We start from the raw sequence: 24,708 nt of genomic DNA on the forward strand, positions 1-24,708 counted from the left end.
GCAGAGGCAGGAGGATGGCAAGTTCAAGAGCCAGCCTGGGCTACATAGTGAGACCCTGTCTAAAAAAAAAAAAAAAAAACAACAAAAAACCCCTTCCGAAATATAAAAAACCTCAACAAAACAAAAAGCATTTCTTCTAAGTTGAATTTATGAACATCAAATTATTTATGCTATTCCTTTATAATGCTGCAGGATTTATAATTGGAGATTTGTCTCTTTTATCTTTTTCATCATTGTGTCTTGCCAGAGATTTATCAATTTTATTCGTTTTTTTCAGAGACAACTTTTTGTTTCATAGTTTTTTTATTTTTTATTTATTGATTTATGCTCTTTTATCTTCTTGCTTGTGCATGCTTTGGGTTCATTTTCTTCTTCCTTTTCTAGTTTCTTGAGGTAGGAACTTGAATTATTGATTTGATTCTTTCCCTTGTTTCTAATATAAGCATTTTGTGCTGTAAATTTCCCTAAGCACTTCTTTGGCTGCATCCCATATATTTTAATAGGCTGAATTTTAATTTTCATTTAGCTCTATATGTTTTTAAACTTCCCTTTGAGATCTTTTCTTACCAATGGATTATTCAGAAGTGTTTTGTTCAATTTCCAGATGTTTGCTCATTGCCCTTTATTTGTAGTTTGATTCCATTATGGTTCAAGAATATACTTTGAATTCACCTCATATAAATTTGTTAAGGTATATTTTATGGCCCAGGATATATGCAAATTTGGTTAGTGTTTTGTGGGAGCTTTAAAAATGTGCGTTCTGCTGTTGTTGGGTGGAATGAGATGAGCAGCAGAAATGAGTAGGCTGCTTAGATATGTGTAATCTGCAAATGTACCTTGACTAAAAATTGTTTCTTTTTTTTGGGCAGCATTGCTCCTGCTTTACTAAGACAGGCATCGTATGGCACCATTAAAATTGGGATTTATCAAAGCTTGAAACGATTATTTGTAGAACGTTTAGAAGGTCAGTATACTCACATCTCTTTTACGGTCATCCTCAAAGGGATTATTGATTGGTGGCCTGCCTTGCAAGCGCAAGGACCTGAGTTCAATCCCCCATACTAAAAAAAAATGGGGGGATTATTGGAATTGTGCCTGAAGAAATGATGCCTGGAGAATGGAGGATAATCACTGCAAGGACAAAGTGAGCTTGTACTTGGGATAAATCATTGCAGAGATGATATATGAGTTACAGTGATCTACTCTTCCAATTTGTTCTCTTCCTGTCAATAAAAAAGGGTTTCTGCCGGGTGTCGTGGTGCATGCCTGTAATCCCAAAACTCTGGGAAGCTGAGACAGGAGGACTGAAAGTTCAAGCCCAATCTGGGAAACATGGTGACTTAATGAGAGACGCTGTCTCAAAATTTAAAAAAAAAATGGCTGGGGATATAGCTCAGTCCAACAGCCCTGAGTTCAGTCTGCAGTACCATTAAAAAAAAAGGCTTCTGATCATCCCAGAGGAATATCTGTCCAGGAAATTAATGTTGTCCTCATCAATACGGCATTTTGAACTATGAAGCATTTTCTAGCTCCCAATTTTGGTAAATGTTTGTTAGGTAGATTAATTTTAGGCTATTAAGTTCTAGATTCTGATGTACCTATGGCTACCTTATACACATTCAGCATTATCGTATGTCTCTCTATTTGCTGTCACAGCATTTTCAGCTTGATATATACTAAATGGTTATTTTACTACAGACCTGGGGCTATTGGATGGTTGGGAACAGCTGGAGAGCCATTTAGTAATGTCCTTTGAATCAGATTATTGTCCTGAGTCAGCTTTTCCGGAGCCTCTTTGGAAATCCTGAAGGTTTCCTTCCACCTCTTCCTGAAATAATGTCCTTTCATAAATTCTTAACTTGAATTTCCTTTGCTTCTGTTTGTAGGTTCTTCATGGTGGGGAAGAGTGGTGAAGATTGAATTTTTCTTGTAGAACAATATGCTCTGTGGTTTCTATGTTCTTCTAGCTGGTGGGATTTGTTTTGAATGATTGCCTTCTGGAATGAGGCCCAGGGTCTTTATGCTTTCCTAATATGCTGAGGCCCTGAGTTCAGTCCCTAGCATTATGTAAATAAACAAATAAATCACTGCTTTTTCACATTTGATTACAGAAGCCTTCTGTAAATAAGTAGAGACTAGAAGAAACCTAAGGCCAGTCAAAATTAATAGTTAGATGTAAGATTCTCTATTAGACAAGATTTTATCTTTTAACATTCAGTTGCTGAATTTTTAGAGTAGATGACTATCCATAAAAAGACATAAAATATATACTTTTGGTATTTGGAGCAGTTGAGGCGGAAATACCACATTGTGAATCATGTGGAATACTGACAGTTGTGTAGAATAGGGCACATTCCCGTGCCTTTTAAAAATACTTTTTAGAAATAATGATTTATATTTTATAATTTTTATGTGTTTGGTACAGAATTGTGATCTAGGAATATTTGAGTTTCTTTATGTTCTTGCTTTCATAAGCTTTGTAGTTTATCTCTGAAGTGCTATTTCTGATCAAGGTTTTTTCTTCCTCCCATAGCTCAGTATTCTGTTTTCAGAAACTAATGCCTAATAACAAACAGAACTTTTCTATCCTTTTTACAGATGAAAATCTTCTAATTAATATGATCTGTGGGGTAGTGTCAGGAGTGATATCTTCCACTATAGCCAACCCCACTGATGTTCTAAAGGTAAGAGAGATGTCTGCAGTATGATTTCAGAAGAGCACAAGCTTTATGATAGTTTTGGGTTTAATCCTTTTTTTGGGGGGGTAACTGGGAATCGAACTCGGGACCTCGTGCTTGCGAGGCAGGTGGCAGCACCACTGAGCTAAATCCCTGGCCTTATTTTTGGATTTAAATTTCCACTCTGTCTGTTGTCAGCTATAAAATCTTGGGTAAATCATTTGCATCCAGCCTCAGTTTCCTCATTTGTAAAATGAAGATAATGAAGTTCTTATAACATAGAGTTGTTAAGAATCAGAGATACTGTGTAAACTGGCTAACATTGTACTTGGTAGTAAGTGCTCAATAAATACACATAATAGTCTATTATGATATGCATTAATTCATTGGTCTTCAAACTGGGACATGGAAACCTCTAAGGTTATTTTTTTTAAGGGCTATGCAGTTTTAAAGGCATTGGTTTCTATATCCCTTACTTCCATTTGTATTCTCATTCCTAAAACTGGCCTAAGAATGAATCTGCATTGCTAATGGCTCTTTTCCATTTTACTAAAGAAAAATATGTCTCTTACCCATTCCAAACCTTCATATACAGTAATATGCTGGCCTGAGGTGTAACCTTGAGAATCAAGCAAGGAATAAATTGAAATACAGTTTTGGGGAGTAGCTTTCTTTAGTAACTGGTTTACCTTAAATCTGTACTGCCTTTCTCTTTTCCTGTTTTATCCATGTTTCTATTAAAAGTGAGACCTGGCATTTAAAATGATATGTTTTGACCTGTGTGTGGATATTCTAAATTTGGGATGAGAACACCATGGGTTAGTGGTCTTCATTTATTAAAAATATAATTGAATTTCTTTAAGGTTTTGTCAAATCACAGAATGAAACACTTAATATCAATATTCATCTTACTTTATCTCAGTGATATTATTTATTAACATTTAAGAGCTAAATATATGACTAAAATATGTGAGGATTCAGAGGTTTTAATAATTGTCTCAGGTGGGAATATGAGAAAAATGAAAGAGGACACGTGCTTGATTTCAGAGGTGATGAAACCACAATTGGCTAAGTTAATGAAGAAGAGATCTGCAATTCAGAGTTCTGACAACTTAGAAAGTTGAAAAAAAATAAACATGAGAGAAGCCCCTGGTGGTTCAGGGAGAATAGATAGGAAATAATATTTCTGAATTAGAGTAATTTAGCTACAGTGCTTTTATATCTACTTTGAATTTACAGAACAAGTATTTATGAAGAGAACTGACTATTATAAAACTCTAGAATTGTTTAAGTATTATACGTATTTGGGGGATCCTGGGGATCGAACTCAGGACCTTGTGCTTGCAAGGCAGGCACGGTGCCACTCAGTTAAATCCCCGGCCCTGAAGTATTGTATTTGTTAGAATGTGCTTTTCAAGAAAAAGAAAGTTTAACTCCCTGAAACTTCTTTTTTTTTTTCTAGAACCACTACAAGCCTTTATTGTAGGGACAATCTGCCAGGCTGTCTCCGATCAAAGGAGAGAGAGCAATATGGCAGAATAGAGAGCTTCTTTTATAGGACTGGGGTGGAGTTAAGTGAGGTAGTATTAAGGGTTGGAGGAGTCTGTAACATCACTAGGAAGGGCTTGTGACATCACTGGTTACTCGGAGGTAGCAAGTATCTGGTTACTTTTTAGTTGGTGAAGAGGCATCATGGGAAGAAGAAGGCTGTCCTTTGGTAGGTAGGAGAAGCCTTTTTTTTAGGTGAGAAGCAGGGCAATATGGTAAGAGGAGTAACAGCCATCTTAAAGTGAGGGAAATCTTAACATTCCAGGCTTTTGTTTTATGGTTATTTGGTGAAGGTCTCTTCTTCTGGAGCTGCTTCAAGCTGACAAAGGGGCGAAATTTGGGGCTAAACCTGGATCCAGTGGGGCCAGCAGTAGGTGGGGTCTTCTTCCCTCTGCCGAAGTGACTGGTACCCTGCCATGATGAATTCTGTGACTGTCTGGTTGGTAAATGCCCTCATGCATTCCTGCAAGAAATTTTGAAAACAGCGAAACTCCCTGAAATTTCTTTGTTATCCTTTTGCATCCTAGACTCCATCACCTAAGTGATTCACTTCAATTTCTTGTCCCTCTGACCTCTCTGGCAAAATTACAAGCATTGACCAATGCTACTATCTACCTTTTCCTTTCTTGTATCTTGGTGTAGGACTAAGTGATGCCGAGCAGAGAGAAAAAGTCACAATTTAAACTGGGACTGTGCCGATATGATTTATAAAAGCATTGGGTTGTTTGAAGGTTAGGTGCAGTGGCACATGCTTGTAATTCCAGCATTGGGGAGGCTGAGGTTGAGTTGTGGTCAATCTACTATATAGTGAGGCCCTATCTAAGAAAATACTGGGTTGTTTCATCTTTTCACTTACCCTTGAACATCTTTTTCCTATCCTCAGAGACATCATTAAGCCTTCCTTTTATACTGTTGCTCTTTCTCTCAGCAGATAACTGTACTTCCTGTGGATTCACCTTCTACCTCTGAACCTTCTGCCTTTTCCACTCTTTGTCTATAAATATATTTAGTCATACTTGTGTGTACCATGTCTCTACTGTAGTGATTCTCAAAATGTTTTTCTAGACCTGCAGCAATATTACTTAGGAATATGTTCTTAGGTATCCCACACTTAAGGAATCAGAAAGGGTGAGGTGGGGCCAGCAGTGTATGATTTTTTTGGGGGTGCTTTGGGGAATCGAATTCAGGACCTTGTACTTGGGAGGCAGGCAGCGGCACCGCTGAGCTAAAGCCCCAGCCCCAGCAGTATATGTTTTGACAAGCCCTCTAGGTGATTTTGATAAATAATCAAGCTTGAAGCCATGGCTTTATTCTGTTCTTATTCACTAGTCAGCTTTCCTTATCATATATCCTCTTTCTTTCTTCTCTGCAGCCTCTTCTTCTCTACTAGTTAGCTCCTCTCAAATGATAAATGTGTTAAGTTCTGTCTGTCATAAAATACTTTCTCCTGACCCTCTGCACTCCTCAAAATGCCACCCCTCTCTCTTTCCCTTATCCAGATTTCACAAAAGAGTAGTTCTCATCTTCAGTTTTCTCCATAACCTTCTATAATCGTGTCTACTAGCTTGAAACGACTCTCCCCAGGGTCAGCAGTTGTGTCCACATTATCCAGTCCAGTGGGCATTTTAGTTCTCAACTTATTTTGACTGATATCTCCTGCTTGAAGATCTTTTATTTTGATTCTTTTCCTGTGGTTCATGCTCCTTAGTTTTACATGTGGCCTTCTTTTCTTCTGCACACCTTAAATGTTTTTCTTCCTCAACCCAAAGTTCCAGCTTTGACTCATTTCTCTTCTGTGCTCTCTCCCTGGTTGACCCTTGTTCTTTTTATTTTCTTTTCTTTCTTTGAAGTACTAGGGATTGAACGCTGGCCCTTTGTACTGCTCTACATGCCTAGTCCCTTTTTAATTTTTAAATTTTATATGCTTGCATTGGCAGCACATATTAATTTTTAAATTTTATGACAGGATATCATTAAGTTTCAGCTTGAACTTACAATTCTCCTGCCTCAGCCTACTGCAGTGCTGGGATTATAAGCATGAACAAACATGCCAAGCTGGCCATTCTTGTTTTTAAGACTTTAGCTCTTGCTCTGTTGTTTAAGGTATAGGCTAAGCTGTAAAAATGAAACTGAAAAACGCTAGATTTCAAACAAGATAGGAGATGATTTTCCCTTCATGTAATAGGCTAGAGTAGTTTGTTCTGGTGAGTGGGCCTACCCTACCTAGTTATCTAAGTCCAATGTTCCTTCATTTTTGTGGCACTCCTATCTCCTAGTGCAGAGTTGGCAAATAACTGTGTGGGGACCAAATCCAACCTACAGTCCATGGTAAGTAAAGTTTTATTGGCACACAGCCGCGCTATTTCTGTGTTGCCTGTGGTTGCTGTTGTGTTTCTATGGCAGAACCAAATAGCTGTGACAGAGGCTATAAACCCTATGAAGCCTGCTATATTTACTGTCTGGTCCTTTACAGAAAGTTGGTTGACACCTACCCTGTGGACCTGTTTTAATCTGTATAGTTGACATTGGGCCACCATCACCCCTATTCTAGCCCATGGGAAGATAGAGTCAGGGAAAAGCAATTTTTGCTTTGTCAAAAATAAAGTCAGATTAAAATTTACTATACAGTAAGAGAGTACATATCACGATCCAGAGACTTCAAACCAATTGATAGGAGGTTCACCTTCTAGCCATTGCAGCACAGTTGTAATGCATAAAGGAGGAAGTATAGCCATCCCTCAGTATCCACAACAGGACTGGTTCCAGGACTTTGACACCCCCACATAGCAAAATATTTGGATGCCCAACTTGCTTATATAAAGTGGTACTGTATTTGCATATAACCTATGCATATTTGCACGTACGCTTTAGATCATTTCCTCATTACTACTTATAATGCCTAATGTATTATAAATGCAATATAGTTATTATACTCTGATCCAAGATTGTCAAGGAGAAAGTCTTATCTGTGTTCAACATAAATGCAAAAATTTCCCGAATATTTTCAGTTGTTTGAATTATAGATGCAGAACTGCTGATATGGATGGCTGACTATATTTTGAACTTTTCAATTGGCTGTTATACATTGTCATTCTTTTCAAGACAAACTGAGCTGTTTAAGATGATTTGTCTGTAACTGATTGGTTTCACTTCATTGAATCATGCTGACAAGGATGTAAAGCTTATATTTTGGGTTTATTATTAGAGATTGTATCTTGGAAAAATCAGCATAATTTAACTTTTGGGTGATGGGCAGTTGGTCTTGGGGTCTATCTCAATGGTGGCCTTCTATTTTTTTGTTGTTATTTTTTTGGTCCTGTGGATCGAACTCAGGACTTTGGCCTTCTATTTTTTTAACAGTTTAAATCTTTATGTAGCTTTTGATAAACAATTTCTAGTATACAAAAAAATAAAGAAAAAGTATAATATAGTGACTATTCTGTATGTATCACTTACATTGACTTGCCTTGTTCTAGTCCTAGCTCTGTGTAGGAATCACCGCCTAGAAGAAATCTTCTACTTACCATAGGGTAGTTTTGATTTGCTTTTAGGATATTCTGCATCTTGATTTAATTGAGTTTAGGTTTTTACTTTAAAACTCTTAGTAGTACTGGTTAACTTCTTACATAAAAGCATATTGCTAGTGCATTACATAACAAGGCCATTTATTGAAACCTATAATGCTTTATTTGTGCTGATGAAAATAAAAAATCAGACCTACATTTGGGCTACTAATTTTTGTGGGGGTTTTTCCCTCTTTTTTGTGATACTGGGAGTTGAACCCAGGTTCTTTGCACTGAGCTACATTTCCACCCCTTTTTATTTTTTATTTTGAGGCAGGGTCTTGCTAAGTCACTAAGTTGCCCAGGCTGGGTTCGAAGTTACCATCCTCCTGCCTCAGGTTTTTAGAGTGCTGGGGGCCACTAGTATGTAATGACTAAGTACAGTGATTCTATATGTTTGGACTCTGTGGGAAATTATACCAAATCTTTTACATGGCTATCTAATGCTATATTTTCTTTCTTCCAGTGCTCAAAGGCCATTTGACCAAATATAGTATTATGCTTTTTACAAATAAAACTCAATTTAAGGTCCTGTGAACATAAAATTATATTTAAAAACATTTTTACTTTTTATAATTATGTAAGAAGTGCATGTTCAGTGTAGAAGGAAATGAAAGGCAGAACAAAAAACACAAAAGAGAACAATGCCCACTTGTAACCATATCTTTCAGACATGAATCACTGTCATTGTTTGGGTATATATGTTTGCACTTGCGAGGCAGGTGGCATTACCGTTGAGCTAAATTCCCAGCCCTACGTGTTTTTAATAATATTAATACACATACTGTTGTGCAGCTTTTTCTATTGAGCAATTTTTTTTACATTTTCCAATGCCAGCAAATATCCTACAAGAACATTTTATGATTCCATAAAATTTTTCATTAAATGGATGTCATAATTTATGTAATCTGTTATTGTTTTTAATTTAATCATAAAGAATTATTTTCTACATTCACTGAACATTAGTTCTTTGCCCCAAATTTTCTTCCATCTTCAGAAATGATGAATTTAGTATGCAGAATGGGAGGCTAATGAAAATCATCTTTAAAAACTACTATTTGACACACATTATTTCTGTATATGGTTTACTGTATTAATTTCATAATAGAGATTTTCCTGAAAATTCTCCAACGTTTTTTTCTTAATTTTAAGTGAGTGAAATGTCTCATTTCAGTTCTTTCTGTCAAAATGTTCACTTCTTATTTTAGATTCGAATGCAGGCTCAAGGAAGCTTGTTTCAAGGGAGCATGATTGGCAGCTTCATTGATATATATCAACAAGAGGGCACCAGGGGTCTGTGGAGGGTGAGTACTCCTTCTGGTATTGTGCTATACTCTTCAGTTCCCAGAATTTGCACGGAATATTTTTTTATACAAAGCCACAGAATTGTGACTTCTAATTCTCCAAACAACATGAGAAGCTCCTTGTCACCTGTGAAAGGACCAAAAGGTTATCAGTGGTTTTTATTTCTTCGTAATATTGGGGGATTATATTGTGGGAAAAGTTATTACATTATTTGAGATAGCCATTCTGATTTGCACAACTTCATAGTGAATTTAGTTCATCAGTATATTTTTTTGCCAGTTTTGTGCTAGTGCTTATGTTGAAAAGTTGTTACCTAAAACAACTTTTTTGTGTGGTATTGGGGTCAAACCCAGGGCCTCACTTATACTAGGCAAACACTCTACCACTGCATTGCACCCCTGGCTCAAAATAACTTATTTAACCTTGTAAAAAGTAAAAGATGTACAGGAAAATATTGAGAAAATACAGAAAATTTAAAAACAGTAGTACAGCCACCCAGAGGTAATTACTGTTAACATTTTCTCACATTATCTTCTTATCTTCTATTTATACTTTGCTTTTTGTTGTCATTGTTGCTGTGCCTTTTTAATTCATTCAACTCACAGAATATTTTAATAATAAGACCCGTAGTGGAATACCGAGGGGGGGGAGAAAAGAATGGGAAATCCATTAATATACTTCTGAAGAAAAATGAGGGCTTTGCTGTTTTTATTCTTTGTCATTTTCCACAACTACTTGTTATTAAAAAAATCTAAACATAAAGAAGAAAAGTTGAAAGAATTGAACTGTGAACACTACATACTTGTGACCTACATTAAATGATTGATAAATCCTGGCAATATTTATGTGTGTATATATACATATATACACACTTGTTTTGCTACTCTGTATGAAAGTAAGTTGTAGTCATTGTGGCACAGTAGATTGATACTTAATATCAAGCTCATATTAAAATTTTCTGTATTGATGAGACGAAGCTAGTTTTCTTATGGAATGTTCCCACGTATGTTTAACTTGTTCCTCTATTCGCTGTATTTATATACTGAAAGTTGAGACCATTGGCTTAATAATATTCACATTAAACTTTTTGGTGGAAAGCTTTGTAGGTGATGCTATGTATTTAATGCTGCATCACAGCAAGAGGTGCACAGTGTTAGGTTGCCCAAGGGTTAGATGTGCTAAGTTTAATTACTCAGTAAGTGAGGTCTTATTGTGTAAAAGGTTTTCCCTTTGAAATTACAAGTAACCTATAGGGTGTTACTCTACAATATGTATATATCCTAATACTTAATAACTGAACATAAGTGCTTTTATGATCTGGGCTACTTACATGGTTCAGGTACATAATGTAAAGAAGCAAAGTAAATTGTGTTATATGTTCTTTTTGAGACAGGATAACCTTTCACCTAGCAATTATATCATCCAGTAATGATTCTTGAGGTTTGCTTTTTGATAACAGCAGTGTGTACTTTCTTGATTAGTCTAATACTGTGATGGCAAACCTTGTAGAGCTTTCAATGATAAACAGCCTGATGCAGCATGTGTGCTGTAGGTTCACCACCACTGGTAAATCCAGAAAATAGAACTAACTGGAACTTTTTCATAGACAGATGCCAAGGGACAAAGACAAAGCAGTAGAGTTGGATATGTGGTCAGTGGAGCACAGCTGTTTTATTTTTTATTTTTAATTGTGGTAAATTTTACCACATAAAAATTTACTCAAACATTTTAAGTGTGTAGTTCAGTAGTGTTAAATACATTCACATTGTTGTGCAATTAGTCTCCATAACTGTTTTCATCTTGCAACACTGAAACTCTAGCTCTATTAAACTCCTGGTTTCTTTCTTTCCCCAGGCTGTGGCAACTCCTATTCTACTCTCTGTCTCTTAATTTTACTAGTCTAGATATTTCACCTTCGTGGAATCATATAGTATGTGGCTTCTATGGGATTTCACTTAGCATATCACAAGGTTCATTCATGTGGTAGCATGTGTTAGAATTTCCTTCCTTTTTAAGTCTGAATAATATTTCATTGTAAGTATATACTGCATTTGTTTATCTGTTCAACTATTGATAAAAACTGGGTGGCTTCAACCTTTTGACTATTGTGAATAATGCTGCTCTGTACTTAGATGTACAGATATCTCTTTGAGAACGTGCTTTCAATTTTGGGGGGTATATACTCAGAAGTGGAATTTCTGGATCATATGATAATCCTATGTTTAATTTTTTGAGAAAAAGAACATAGCTGTTTTTATGATCCAGGGTACTTGTATGTTCTAGGCATGAAGAATAAAGAAGCAAAGTATGTATTCTTTTGAGACAGACATTTTATATGCATATTAAATATATCAGACCATTTCTTTCATTTCAATAAGTAAATATTTTGTTTTTCTTTAGATACAGGGTCCTCATTTTATTTTTCTGCTATATTTGTTTTTGAGACAGGGTCTCACTATACAATTCAGGCTGTGTAGCTCAGGCTGGTCTCAAACTTAGAGCAATGTGAGCACTGGATTACAGGTGTGTGCCACACCCGGTTTATTTTCCTGCTTTGATATTAGCATGGGTACTGGAAACATTTCACTTTCTTAACTCTGTTAAAAGGGAAAATAGCAGGAGTGCAGTAACAAAGTGTAATTGGCACTGACTTCAGAGTTGGAGAGACAGTTTTGTGGTGAGGCCTGTGATGAACTGGAGAGCACCTGGCCTATTGAAAAAAGGGACTGCTGCTCCTCAGCTGTAGCCTGTTGCTGCCATAGTTGATGGTGAACCACGTGTGGCCATATTTTCTGGCCTGTTAAGAGAAGCAGGAAACCTACATTTCTGTGTGAAATATACTATTTTTTTCGTACATTGCCAGCTAATTGACTCTTTTAGAAATATTATGTGAGCAACCCAAATCATGTCTATAGCCTGAATTTGTCTAGTGAGTCCCATTAGGGCCTGAAAGTTCACCAAAGTGGTCTTATGGGAAGGCTATCCTCTTTAGCAGGATGAAGCACGTGGAGGAGTCAGAGAAGTAGGCAGTATTTTCCCAGATCAGCAGGATCAAGCATCTCAGCACAGCTATATCACTTCCACTTTATAAATCGAGTTTAAGAATTTAAATATAGTTTGGGAGTTGGACACTTTAATATGAGTTTTCTCAGAAAGCAGTTGTCACTATGATACATTATTTTCTTTTTTTGGTACCCAGGATCAAACTCAGGACCTTGCACTTGTGAGGCAGGTGGTGGAAGCACTGAGCTAAATCCCTGGCCCCATTATTTTCAGTTTTTAAAGTTTATTTTCCTTCATTCCCTGTATGCATTGAGGTATGATTAACAGAAATTGTACATAAGGGAAATAGTGTGCAATTTTTTAAATTTTTTATTTGTACATTTTAGATATACAATGACATTCATCATTGGAGATTTGTACCTTTACATAATATACCTTGATTCTTATTTTTCCCCATATCCTGCCCTCCCTTCAACCCCTCCACCCTTCCTATTTACAAAGACTTTGTTTCCATTTTTTCATTTTCTCATATTAATTCTAGTCCCCTTTTTCCCTTTCCATACCCCATTTCCCTTTCCCTTTGCACCTTTTCTTCCTATTTTACATTATGTATTATAAATTTTGATCCTTATTTACACTTTCAGGTTCTCACACCAGAGAAACTATTCGGTATTTACATGTGTGTCCTATTTATTTCACTTAAGAGTACCACCTCAATATGCATCCATTTAGCTATAAATGCCTCTAATTTTTCATTCTTTATGGCTGAGTAGTGTTCCATTATTAAAAAAGAAATACATTTTATTTATCCAGTCTCTAGTTGATGGGCAATTGGGCTGCTTCCATATTTTAGCTATTATAAACTGTGCCTCTATGAACATGGGTGCACATATATCACTGTGGTAGGATTCTTTTAATTCTCTTGGTAAAGATACCCAGCAGGAGATTAGTTGGGTCAAATGAACCTCCAGTACTAGTTCTTTGAGGTATCTCCATCCATACTGATTTCCACAGTGGTTGCATCTTTCTACACTTCCAGCAACAGTGGAAAAGGGTTCCTTTTTCCCCACAGCCCCATCAGCATTTGTTATTGGTTGATTTCATGATAGCAGCCATTCTTTGTGGGGTGAGGTGGAATCTCAGTGTTGTTTTCATCTGCATCTCTTGAATGACCAGTGATGTAGAACATTTTTTCATATATTTACTTGCTGCTTTTACTTTGTCTGAGAAATGTCTGTTCATTTCAGATGCTCATTTTTGAATAAGGTCTTTATATTTGGGGGGGCTGATTGTCTTGAGTTCTTTATATTTTCTAGATAAGAGCCCTTTGTCTGAGGAGCAAATGGTAAAAATTTTTCCCACATTGTAGGTTGTCTTTTGTTCTGTTGATGGTTTCTTTTGCAGTGCAGAAGCTTTTTAATACGATGAGATCCCAGTTGTTGATTCTTTCTGCTAGTTCCCGTGCTACTGAGGATTTGTTCACAAAGTAAAACACTCATGAAAGTATAAAAAACAGAAATGCATAAAAATGAAAGTTAACTTGTGTTTCCTAATCCCAGAAAAAAGTTTTAATGTATGTCTTATCCTTTCTAAAACATCTGGTGCATATAAATGTGTGTATACAATAATACTAAATATTTCATGTCTTTTGTCTTAGTTACTTTTCATTGCTGAGACAAAATACCCAACACTCAAAGTTAAAGGAGGAAAGATTTGCTTAGCTCACAGTTTTTAGAGGTTTCAGATCATAGTTGGCTGTCTTTAAGGCAGGGTGACATGGTAGAGGGTCATCACAGAGGAACCGTTCATGTTGGGCAGAAGGCAGCAAAACAGCAAAGTAGCAAAGCAGCAGCATGCAACAATAGTAGCCCTCTTTCCCTTATATTCTGTCTAGGCTACATGCCCTGAGGGTGGATAGCACTCATATCCAGGGTAGGCTTTCCCATTATTCACACCTAGAATTGTGCCAGACCTATCAGTGAACTCATTTAGTAATCACATACCTTTGATCCCAGCATCACATACTTAATCCCAGTATCATACACTGTAGATCCAGCAACCTCTGAAAATCCGCAACTGTGACCGCATGAGGCTTTGGGTGGACATTCATGACTGTTCAAGTGATAGTCATTGATTTGAAAGAACGGCCTCTATATTTCAGACTTAGATTTTTATTACACCTTTGAACTCTCAACCTATTTTTGTTCATTTTAAGACTTACGTCACTCTGTATTTCCTTAATGTCTAATGTCATTTGTGTTTTATAGGGTGTGGTCCCAACTGCTCAGCGTGCTGCCATCGTAGTAGGAGTAGAGCTACCAGTCTATGATATCACCAAGAAGCACCTAATACTGTCAGGAATGATGGGTGACACAATTTTGACTCACTTTGTGTAAGTAGTATAGATTATGTTCATTTTATATTTTTGGTAATTTGAGCACAAAAAGCCTTTCCTTGACACATCAGGTGGAACTGATAACTGGTACATATGGCCTTACTACCCTTGCCTCTCCTATTACAAGCAGTTTAAGACTTTTGAACATTTTATATTTCACACAGATCCCAACTGTTATAGGTTGTTCAGATACTTGGGAGCAGTGTATAATTAAATAGCCTACATGTTGTCTCTAGGATTGCATTTATTCAAACAGGACTCTATCTATTAAGCACATCTATTATTAGCGTATCAGAAATTCATATCAGAAAATAAACTTTTCTCAATGGTAATCAGAAAAAATGGCAAAATTTAGAATTTCTTAAATCTGATCACAGTTGGCTGAAAATTTGCTAATTTCATCTTGTATTTTTTTCTCATTGAGTTTATTGGTACATTTTAGGTATACAGTACAGTTACATTCATCATTGGGATCTTGTACCTTTCTATGATGTATCTTGGTTCTTATTTTTTCCCCATCCCCCTGACCTCCCTCCCTGCCTCCACCCTTCCCTATTTACAAAGACTTTGTTTCCATTTTTTTGTTTCCTCTCTCCTTCCCACTTTCCCTACTCCTTTAGCTCTTTATGATGTTTTGTTACTCAAATGCATTTGTTATATGATTCTGTGCTTTGAAAACTTTATATAACTAATAGTTGATGCTAAGACTGCCTGCTTCTGGATCTTGTTAGCCTTAAAAATTGTCTCCTTTAAAATAAAAGAGGTAAAGTTTCCTATTGAAAACTTAAGGGGAAATCTTTGCATGGTGTGTTTAGAAAAGATTTCTTTTCCCTTTAGATTTTTTTCCCTTCAGGACCGAGGATTGAACTCAGGACTTTGGGCTTGCAAGGCAGACATGGTATCACTGAGCTCAGTCACTAGCCCTTCTTTTTAGATTTTAATACAAGGGAAAGTGTCAGCGTTTTCTGATAAGTCTGAGTTTATTTTACCTTTATATTTGGCCTAATTTCTATTTAAGTGGAAGTGGGGGCAATCTGTCTTCTTAAAGTTTACTTCTTCAGTTCTAGCTTTACATGCGGCTTGGCTGGGGCTCTGGCATCCAATCCTGTTGATGTGGTGCGAACTCGCATGATGAACCAGAGGGCAATTGTGGGACATGTGGACCTCTACAAGGGTACTTTGGATGGTATTTTAAAGGTATGCATACTGTGGATTTGGGTTACATTTTTAGTTTTCTTTGATGTCTCAGACCTTTTTTCAGTCCTTATTCTTAGTTGCTATATGGCATTCTGAAGATTAAAGAACCATTGTGTGTATTTTTAGTGGCCTCTCAGAGTCATCTACAAGGTAGAAAGCTGTCTCTTTGGAAGTCTGCTGATTCACAGTGGTCATTAGTATTTTTTAATCCAATTTAAGTGCTTGAAGATATAAGATGCTTTTATTAAAGCTTTATGTAGAATTACCAATAGAAAAAACAACGTATCTTGCATGTTCACACTTTAGATAAGATAGAGATCCTGTAATAGAAAACTTGGCATTTAAACAAAAACTAAAAGCGTGGTACTTGATTGGGAGTTGTTCTGTTGTTCACAGTTTGCGTTGAAAGTTTCTGTTGTTATGTTTGTAGGAAGCCAAATGTTGTAAATGTATTATATAATTTGATGATATTACTACCACAGAAACAAATTTGGGCTAAAACATGACAGTGCTATTTCTCTACTGTTATCACTTTCATTGAACAAGTGTTTATTGTATATCAGGAATCATTTTAGTAGCTGCAGAGAAATTATAGCTGTTACAAAAGTGCTATAGGTGTACAAACAGATAAGCAGTACAAACTGGTAAGCGATAAACGCAGTGCTATGCAATAAAATTGTAGCCTAATTGGAGGTTTGAAATCAGCTCCCTGAAGATGGTGGTAAATTTAATAATAATTCACATCTGTTGAGTACTTTATTGTGTGCTCCGGTCCTAATGAGGCTTATGTATGCATATTCATTCATTCATTCATTTAATCCTCACCATTACCCCACAGGTAGATGCTGAAGCACTGAGGGATTTAGTAACCTGCTCAAGGTTTTCACAGTTAGTAAGTAGGAGTGCTGGAGTAGACAGGCCATTTGGCTTCCAGCTCACCTTCTTAACTTCTGTGCTGTGATTCATTCCTCATTTTGATGTTTAGGGTTGGCTAAGTTATAAAGGGCATTGAATGTTATACTATGTTTAGACTTTTTAAACGTGATGACAAATATTAAAAGCTTTGAATCAGGCCACATTTGCATTTTCAATAGATCACTGGCTTTCTGGAGATAAGTTCTATGACAATAATTCTCAATCTTGGGTGCAACCTGGAATCACTTGGCAAACTTTTACAGCTCATTTATTTTCCTTAGCTAATCAACTCATAGCCTGGGGTGTAAGATCCAGGTTTGGTATTTTTAAAACTTCTCAGGTGATTGCAGTGTTCACTCAAGGTTGAAGATCACTAGTCTAATGGTAAGCATGAAACTGTGGTTCTTAAAATATCTCAGAATCACCTGGAGGGTTTATAAAAATGCAGTTAGCTGTGCCCCATCTCCAGATTCTGATTCAGTAGGTCTTTTCCTTTCTAACAAGTTTTCAAAATGTAGTAATGCTGCTAGCCTGGCAATTACACTTTGAGAGCTATTGCTAAAGATAGGGAAGCTTATTGGGAAGGCTCTTATTCATAATCTGGGCAGGAGGGGATGAAAGCATGATCATGAGGATGCAGAAGGTAAGACAAATTTCAGAACAATTTAGTTGAATAAGTCAGTAAGAATTTGTTTAGATGATAGAGAGAGGCATGGGAAAAGGGAGGTGTTAAAGATAACTTCAGGGTTTTGAATGTGGTGACCAGATGGTGACTCATTGACAGAGACACAAGATGAGGATCAGGTTTTATGGGAGACATTGTAGTTTTGGACTCTTAGTTTAATGTGCACGAGGAACAGACAGTGGATATATATGGATATACTAGCTCTGAGTTGGGGAATTTCGTGGATATAGATAAGAGCCTGGGATCATTAGCAATACAGATGGTACATGACCAAGGAGAGCTGCTATAGGAGTTCACGACCATTTGTCTTCCTAGCACATTGAAGTAGTATACAGCTCTTTTCAGTAATAGTGATTCACTGAGGCAGTGATTCTCAGACCCCAGGGAATATACTGGTATTTGGCAAAAGTCCCTCTTGGTATTTCTGGCATGCTCCCCCCTCCATTTGACAGTCTCTGGTGTAGAGGGAAGAGTAACGTGCCTAGGAAAACACACTGGGGAAATCAGTTTTAAGGGTTTGGAGGTGAGGACCCCAAGAAAGACACTAAAAAGTAACATTTCAAATATATGAGGGTGGGCTGGGGATTTAGCTCAGTGGTGCCGCCACCTACCTCAGAAGCACAAGGTCCTAAGTTCCATCCTCAGTACCAAAAATCAAAACAAATCAAATACATGAGAAAACTTAGAAGAGTGATATCATGGAAGACAAGGGAATAATGAGTTTCAAGAAGGAATGCATGATTATTTATTTATTTGTTTATGTTTTTTTGAGACAGGATCTCACTAGCTATGTTCAAGTTGTCCTCACACTCACTATATAGCTCAGGCTAGCCTCAAACTCAGTGATCCTCCTGCCTCAGCCTCCTGAGTGCTGGGATTACAGGCATGTGCCACCACACCTGGCACTGAGTGATTATTTAATGTTACTTGCAGTAGACAAATTCAGTATGTTAAGGACTGCAAGGTGTGTGTTGGATTTGATACTTTTTATGGGAGGTTTGGTAAGTTAGGTTTGTAAATGCCAGTTTGCAGTGCACTGAAGATTATTTAACACATTCTCCCTGGCTTGCACCACTGGTAGTACACGCATGACTATCCCATCAGGTGGCTTGTACCACTGGTACTAGAAGTGATACAGTCATGCATGCAACAGTTATGCATGTACCACCAGTAGTTCAAGCTGCCCAACAGCGACACATGTGAATTATGGCCCCATCCATCGTGAATGTGTTAATCATTCATTCAGTATAAAAAGTTTGTGTCTTACGTGGTAGGCAGTGTTCTATGTTGGTGTGGATACATGATGAACAAAAAGTCCTTGCTTTTGACACTTAATTTTTTAAATGCTGGGACTTTTACCCAGGGCCTTGTGTATGCTAAGCAAACTTTCTGTCACTTAGCTACATTAGAACCTGCCACTTAAATTCTAATAGAAGGAGATAAACACATAGAAAATAAGGATAAAGTAGATGAATATAAATTACTCTTTTAAGAAATTTGACTAAAGGGCCGGTGATTTAGCTTAGTGGTGCCACTGCCTGCCTCACAAGTGCAAAGTCCTAAGTTTGATCCCTGGTAACAACAACAACAAAAAAGAAATTTAACTATGAAGAGATACTACAATAATATAGTAATCACTAGTATTTATTGAATGATTAGTCTGTGCCAGGCACTCTACATAGAATATATCTTTTAATTATCACAGTAGTCCTATAGGAAATATATTATCTTTCCTATTTTATAAATGATGAAACTTTGTATCAGAGTAGGTAAGTAATTTACCCAAGGTCACACAGCCAATAAATGGCAGATCTAAGGTTTAATCCAGGGTTTGTCTGATTACAAAATTTGAACTTAAAACCACTATACCATATTGTATCTTTAGAAATATATTTTATGTTGGTAGTAAACATTACTTATATTTGCTCATTAGTTCATTTACTTGCTATTAAAATTCTTTAAAAGACTTCTGTATTGTCATTATATGTGATAGCATCATACATTATTACTTTGAATTTCATTTTTAAAAGTCCCAAAACACTTCAGTGAATGGAGAATGTATCCCTCTCTAACATAGCAGATAACCACTGCAGATGTCATCCTGTTACCCCACCTAAAATCCTTTAATGTTTCTCATTGACCCAAGGCTCTCTGAGCATCTTCCACTTCTGCAGCCTTATCTCTTCCACCTGTATTCTACATTCTAGACTTACTGGACAGCTTTCAGCATTAGACTTTTTTTGCCTCAAGTGTTCACCAATGTCATAAACTTTGCTAGATACTGCCCAGAACACCCTTAGTACATCTTTCACTTGCCCAGCTCCTATTCTTTCTTCAGATTTTGTTGCTTTTTTCACAGAGATTTTCTCTGACTAATGGACTAAGTTGTACATGCAGGGTTTCTTGTAGTTCTACTGTTATAGCATCAAAAATACTTTAGAAGCACATCTTTATTGAGGACTAATTCACATATCAAGTTAATTCAAAGTGGCTTTTAGTACACTTAGTATTTTCATATGTAATAAGATATATAGTTATTACCCATTATTTTAGAACATGGAAATGACCTCAAAACAAACTCTTTGTCCTTTAGCTGTCATCCCATAGCCCCCATCTATCCTGTCCAAAGAAACCGCTGACATACTATTTCTGTAGATTTGCCTGTTCTAGATATTCCATGTAAATGGAATCATATAATATATGACCTTTTGGGCTGGCTTGCTTTTTTTATTTATTTTTGCAGTACTGAGGATTGAATTGAGGGTCTTTGCACTGAGCTACACCCCTAGCTTTTTGAAATTTTATTGAGATGATGTCTTGCTAAATCTCTGAGTTGCCCAGGCTGGGCTTATATTTGTGATCCTCCTGTCTCAGCCTCCTAGATTGGTGTAATTGCAGTAAATCATGTAGGATCATGCAGGTTAATATGGAGAATTTGCAATTAGAATGGAGTCTACCAGGAAGCCCTCTGAGAGCTTGTAGCAGAAAAGTAATGCTGACTTATAATTTTTAAAAAATTGTTCTGAATTCTAGGTAGAGCTTTTAGAACAATTAGGAGTTTGTTATGGTACTCTGGGTTAAGAGATAATAGGATTGGATTGTATCTCTGAGGTGTCTTGTTATTTAACAATTTATGATTCTAGGCTACCTGCATCTATGTTTTATTTTGAATAATTTCCAAGTATCAGTTTTGGCCTGAGATCTTCAGAATTTTCTGAAGATCCATTGGTAGAAGCATGTTACCGTTGTTTTTCCCTAAGTGGTACCCTTATTATGTTACTATTTGTTCCCCCAAAATTGGTTAATAAGGATAATTATCTCTAGTGTTTTTTTGTTTTTGTTTTTGTTTTTGGTACTGGGGGTTGAACTTGGGACCTTGTGCTTGTGAGGCAGATGGCAGCACCACTGTGCTAAGTCCCTGGCCCTCTAGTGTTCTTAAAGAAGGGATATTTGCAAGTTTGGCTTCTCATATTATTACCTTGTTCAAATATATCCACTGTTTGGAATAGTGGTAAACTTTACTTAAACAGTGGAAAGGCAAAATATTTCAATATCTAACACAATGCCTAATATGTTGTGGCTACTAAATAGTTCATTGTCTGTTATAAATGAACTGTTCCTGCTGGCTGAATTCAGCACAGACCACCAGTTTATGTGACCTTTGATATTCATAATTTGTCACACAGTTCTTATAACTACTTGGTGTTTGTAGGGATCCCCATCGTGTGAAACAGGAATCCCAAACTCTGAGCAGTTGTGATGTTCCTCGTGTAATCCTCGAAGAATTCACATGAAATAGGCAAGGCATTGCACAGAATGTATAGTGATGAAACAGAGTCACAAGGAGAGTGACTTGTCCAACTCCTTATTTTCTTGTGATATGGTTTCTTCATAGTACTTATTTCTGGGTCATTTATATTTCGCAGAATGAAATCTAGCAGGAAGCCCTCTGAGAGCTTGTAGTAGGAAAGTGACATGATCAGATTTATAATTTTTTTTCCTCATTGAGTTTATTGGTACATTTTAGGTATACAGTACAGTTACATTCATTATTGGGATCTTGTGCCTTTACCTGACAGGTCTTAGTTCTCATTTTTTCCCTTTGTGATGATTTATAATTTTAAAAATTGTTCTGGCTTCTAAGTAGAGGTTTCATAACAATGAGCTCTTTGTGGTACTCCAGGTACTGCATTTTGTCTCTGCAGTCCCTTGCCATTTCACAGTTTATGTTTCTAGGAAATATATACTATAGTATTTGCTTGTCAGCCCCACTAGATATACACTCTCTGAGGAACTATATAAATGATATATTCTGTAACAAATTACCCCCAAACTCAGTGCCTTAAAAGAGCCAATAGTTATTATTTTGCAGTTTCTGTGGGTCAGGAATTAAGAAGTGGCTCAGCTGAGTGATTCTAGCTAAAGATCTATCATGAATGTGTAACCCATATGTCTGCTAGGGCTGAAGGCCTGACTAGGTGTAGGTTATCTGCCTTAAAGGTAACACACGGCTGGCTGGTTGCTGGAGGCCTCAGTTCCTTACCATGTAGGCCTTTCTTCATGACATAGCAGCTGGTTTCCTCCAGAGTGAATCATCCAAGAGAGAACTAGATAAATGCGTCTTAATATATAAATTTATAACCTAGAAATGGAAATGATATATGTTCATAAATGCCTTATTCTGTTGGTGGACTAATCTTGATTTGTTGTACAGTGGGCTACATAGGGGCATAAATAACTGGAGGTAGGATTCATTAGTGGCCATCTTGGAGACTGGCTACTACAGGTATTCACTCTGTCTTGTTTACTGTCTTAGCCCCACTCTCCAAAGGAGTGCCTTGCTTATGATGGGTTCTCAGTAAATATTTTTTGAATAAGTGGATAGATAGATTTAGACTATATATAAATTTATTGTGTATATTTAGAGAAATGAACATTCATGGAGCCATAAATTACTAAAGTAGAATGGAAGATGGTTGTCAAATGTAAAGAGAAAGGGTAATTCACTTTATTTTTGATTTTCTTTCCCTCAGATGTGGAAACACGAGGGCTTCTTTGCACTCTATAAAGGATTTTGGCCAAACTGGCTTCGACTGGGACCCTGGAACATCATTGTATCCTTTTAAGACATGAGAATAAAGCAAATGTTTCAAGATTCCAGGTAAGTCCAGGTTATGGGAAGGAAAATTTGATTATTAAAGCCTTTGGACAAGTAAGAAACTATCCCATTGATGACTGTTGAGGATGGAAGTAAATAAACAGCCATCAATTGGAGGCTAATAGAGACTAAAGTGGATAGAAAAGATATGCCAAACTTTCCTCTTGTCCTCTTTGAAACAAAATGATGGTGGGGGAGGTAAAGTTATAAGGGAGGGTAATAGAAGGATAGATATGATCAAAATACGTTATATACATGCAAGAAAATGCCACAATGAAACCTAGTATTTTGTAAGATTAACACACGCACACACACACACACACATATACACATTTAAAAAAAAGTGACAACAAACACATCCAGTGTGAAAAGGGCAAGGACGTTTTTAGAAACCTTGATGGGAAACCAGGTACTGTGGTTCATGCCTGTAATCCCAGCATTCTAGGGGGCTAGGAGGATCTCAAGTTGAAGCCCAGCCTGCTGGGCTATTTAGTGACTTAGCAGACTCTGTTTCAGATCTTTTGCAAGAGGGAAGGAGAACAAGAGATGGACAGAAAAGGGAAGGGGATGAAAAAGAATTAAGATGTGTTTTGTGCATGTACCAGTCCCTACGAGGAGTGTAAGCATGTACTGTGAACAGGTACTAATAAATAAACTTGAAAAAGGGGATTGACAATATAGTTCAGTGTGAAGGTCCTGGGTTCAATCCCCAGTATCCACCACCACCCCCGACAAAAAAAGAAAGAAAACTTGATAAGAGATGCACTTGTGGGTCAGTCTCCCTCCTTTAACTGTATTTGAGTGCCTCCTATGTGCAGAGCTGTGTAATGGATACTATGTGTGGTGCTGTGTGTAAATTGCTCAGTATTGCAGGTTTGAAATTAATTCCCTGACCTTGTTGGGTGGGAGTCTGTAGGAGGACAGAGATAACATCTCTTTCTCAAACCTTTTGGAATTGGCCTGAATACCTAATGAGTAACTACTACTCAAACATTGAATTATATGTCATTATGGATGTTCTTGGGTATTGTGGGTGTATATTGTTTGCTCACACTGAAAATCATATTAGTTTTGATCCATTTATATTGCTAAACGACCGTGATCATAGTGGGCACATAGTAGGAACTCAGCACATTTGATCTGACAGGGGTTGCTTTTAAAAAACTTTTAAGGCGATGAAACTTAGAGTACCACAAACTAAATACTTTAATTTAAGAGAATGCATTGCACCATTTAGAACTGGGTTTGCCTTTCAGTATCAATTAAGACATTTTCCATGACTTACTCTTCAGTTTTTTATTACATACGAGCAGCTCAAGAGGCTTCAAATCTAAGAACTGGGTATGTGAGAGCCCAGCTCAGCCAGCCTTTCTACTACTGTTCTTCGTTACCCTTTTTCGTGTTCTAATGTATATTGACAAAGTTGTGTTTACCGAACCAGTGGTCTCCCAACTCCTCCTGATCAAAGAACAACAGGATATGGTTCAGCTTTGTTCATGCATTTGTGTTACCATGTTAACTTTTCCCTGAGAGGGAGTGTTAACATTGAAACTCTGGTGCCAGATTGGTATCTTCCGTGAAGATGGATACTGATGGGTAACATTCAAAATGGCCTTTTTTCCAAATGTGGGTTAAATGTAGTTTGTTGGCCCCCAGATCTGGGTAAGAGCAGAAGATTTAGGCTGGCACAGTTACTGAAATGTGTGTTGTAGACCTTGGTTCTCATTAAAGTATTTATTGGCAGAATCACTTTGACTTTGTCTTTACTTACTATTTTCCCTTTTGCCAACTCTTTTTAAGTTACAGTCTCCTAAAAGTGATAAAGAGGTGACTATGAAATTGATCCTGGTCTCTTAAAGTACACCTTTTGGGAATAGAATAATTGCATTGTGCTTTCTCACTGCCATTTATTGTCATGATACTTGCTTCTAAACATCAGGCAAGTAGTTCTTTCCTAAGTATGAATAAACAAGCAACTGGCTCATCTGAAAGTTTCTGCAGATAAAATGGTTAGAGTCAAGTGAAATGTTCTAACTACTTTCTTGTACTAGAATAGGCACTAATTTTTGATGGAATGAAAAGTTTAGGTCTTCATCTTTTTCCACTCATTTGTTGTTCATTTGTTATTTGCTCATTTTCTAGATGCTGAAATATTAAAATGCATAAAAGAAGACTGGGTATGGTGGCACACACCTATAATCCCAGCACTTGAGAGGCTGAGGCAGGAGGATTGCCACAATTTTGAGGCCAGCCTGAGCTGC

At 36.9% G+C, this 24,708-nt stretch overlaps 1 protein-coding gene across 9 annotated transcripts in view; it reads left to right on the forward strand.

Annotated features, from left to right (window-relative positions):
* Positions 1–24,211, forward strand: part of Slc25a14 (solute carrier family 25 member 14) — a 115,712-nt gene extending 91,501 nt beyond the window's left edge. For 8 of the 9 annotated variants that reach the window (XM_033760357.1, XM_010607994.2, XM_010607985.2 and 5 more), the window contains 7 exons: positions 870–964; positions 2,599–2,684; positions 8,998–9,093; positions 14,365–14,489; positions 15,554–15,689; positions 22,323–22,403; positions 23,740–24,211. In XM_033760357.1, coding sequence (XP_033616248.1) covers positions 870–964; positions 2,599–2,684; positions 8,998–9,093; positions 14,365–14,489; positions 15,554–15,689; positions 22,323–22,403; positions 23,740–23,781 — 661 coding nt within the window. In that variant the 3' untranslated portion in view covers positions 23,782–24,211. Of the gene's footprint in view, positions 1–869; positions 965–2,598; positions 2,685–8,997; positions 9,094–14,364; positions 14,490–15,553; positions 15,690–22,322; positions 22,431–23,739 lie in introns of those variants that run through there. The other variant, XM_033760355.1, reaches the window with a different exon arrangement.
* The last annotated feature ends 497 nt before the right edge of the window (positions 24,212–24,708 follow it).

The sequence above is a fragment of the Fukomys damarensis genome, unplaced genomic scaffold, assembly GCF_012274545.1.
Source record: "Fukomys damarensis isolate Sample0158 unplaced genomic scaffold, DMR_v1.0_HiC HiC_scaffold_39, whole genome shotgun sequence".
Lineage (NCBI taxonomy): Eukaryota > Metazoa > Chordata > Mammalia > Rodentia > Bathyergidae > Fukomys > Fukomys damarensis.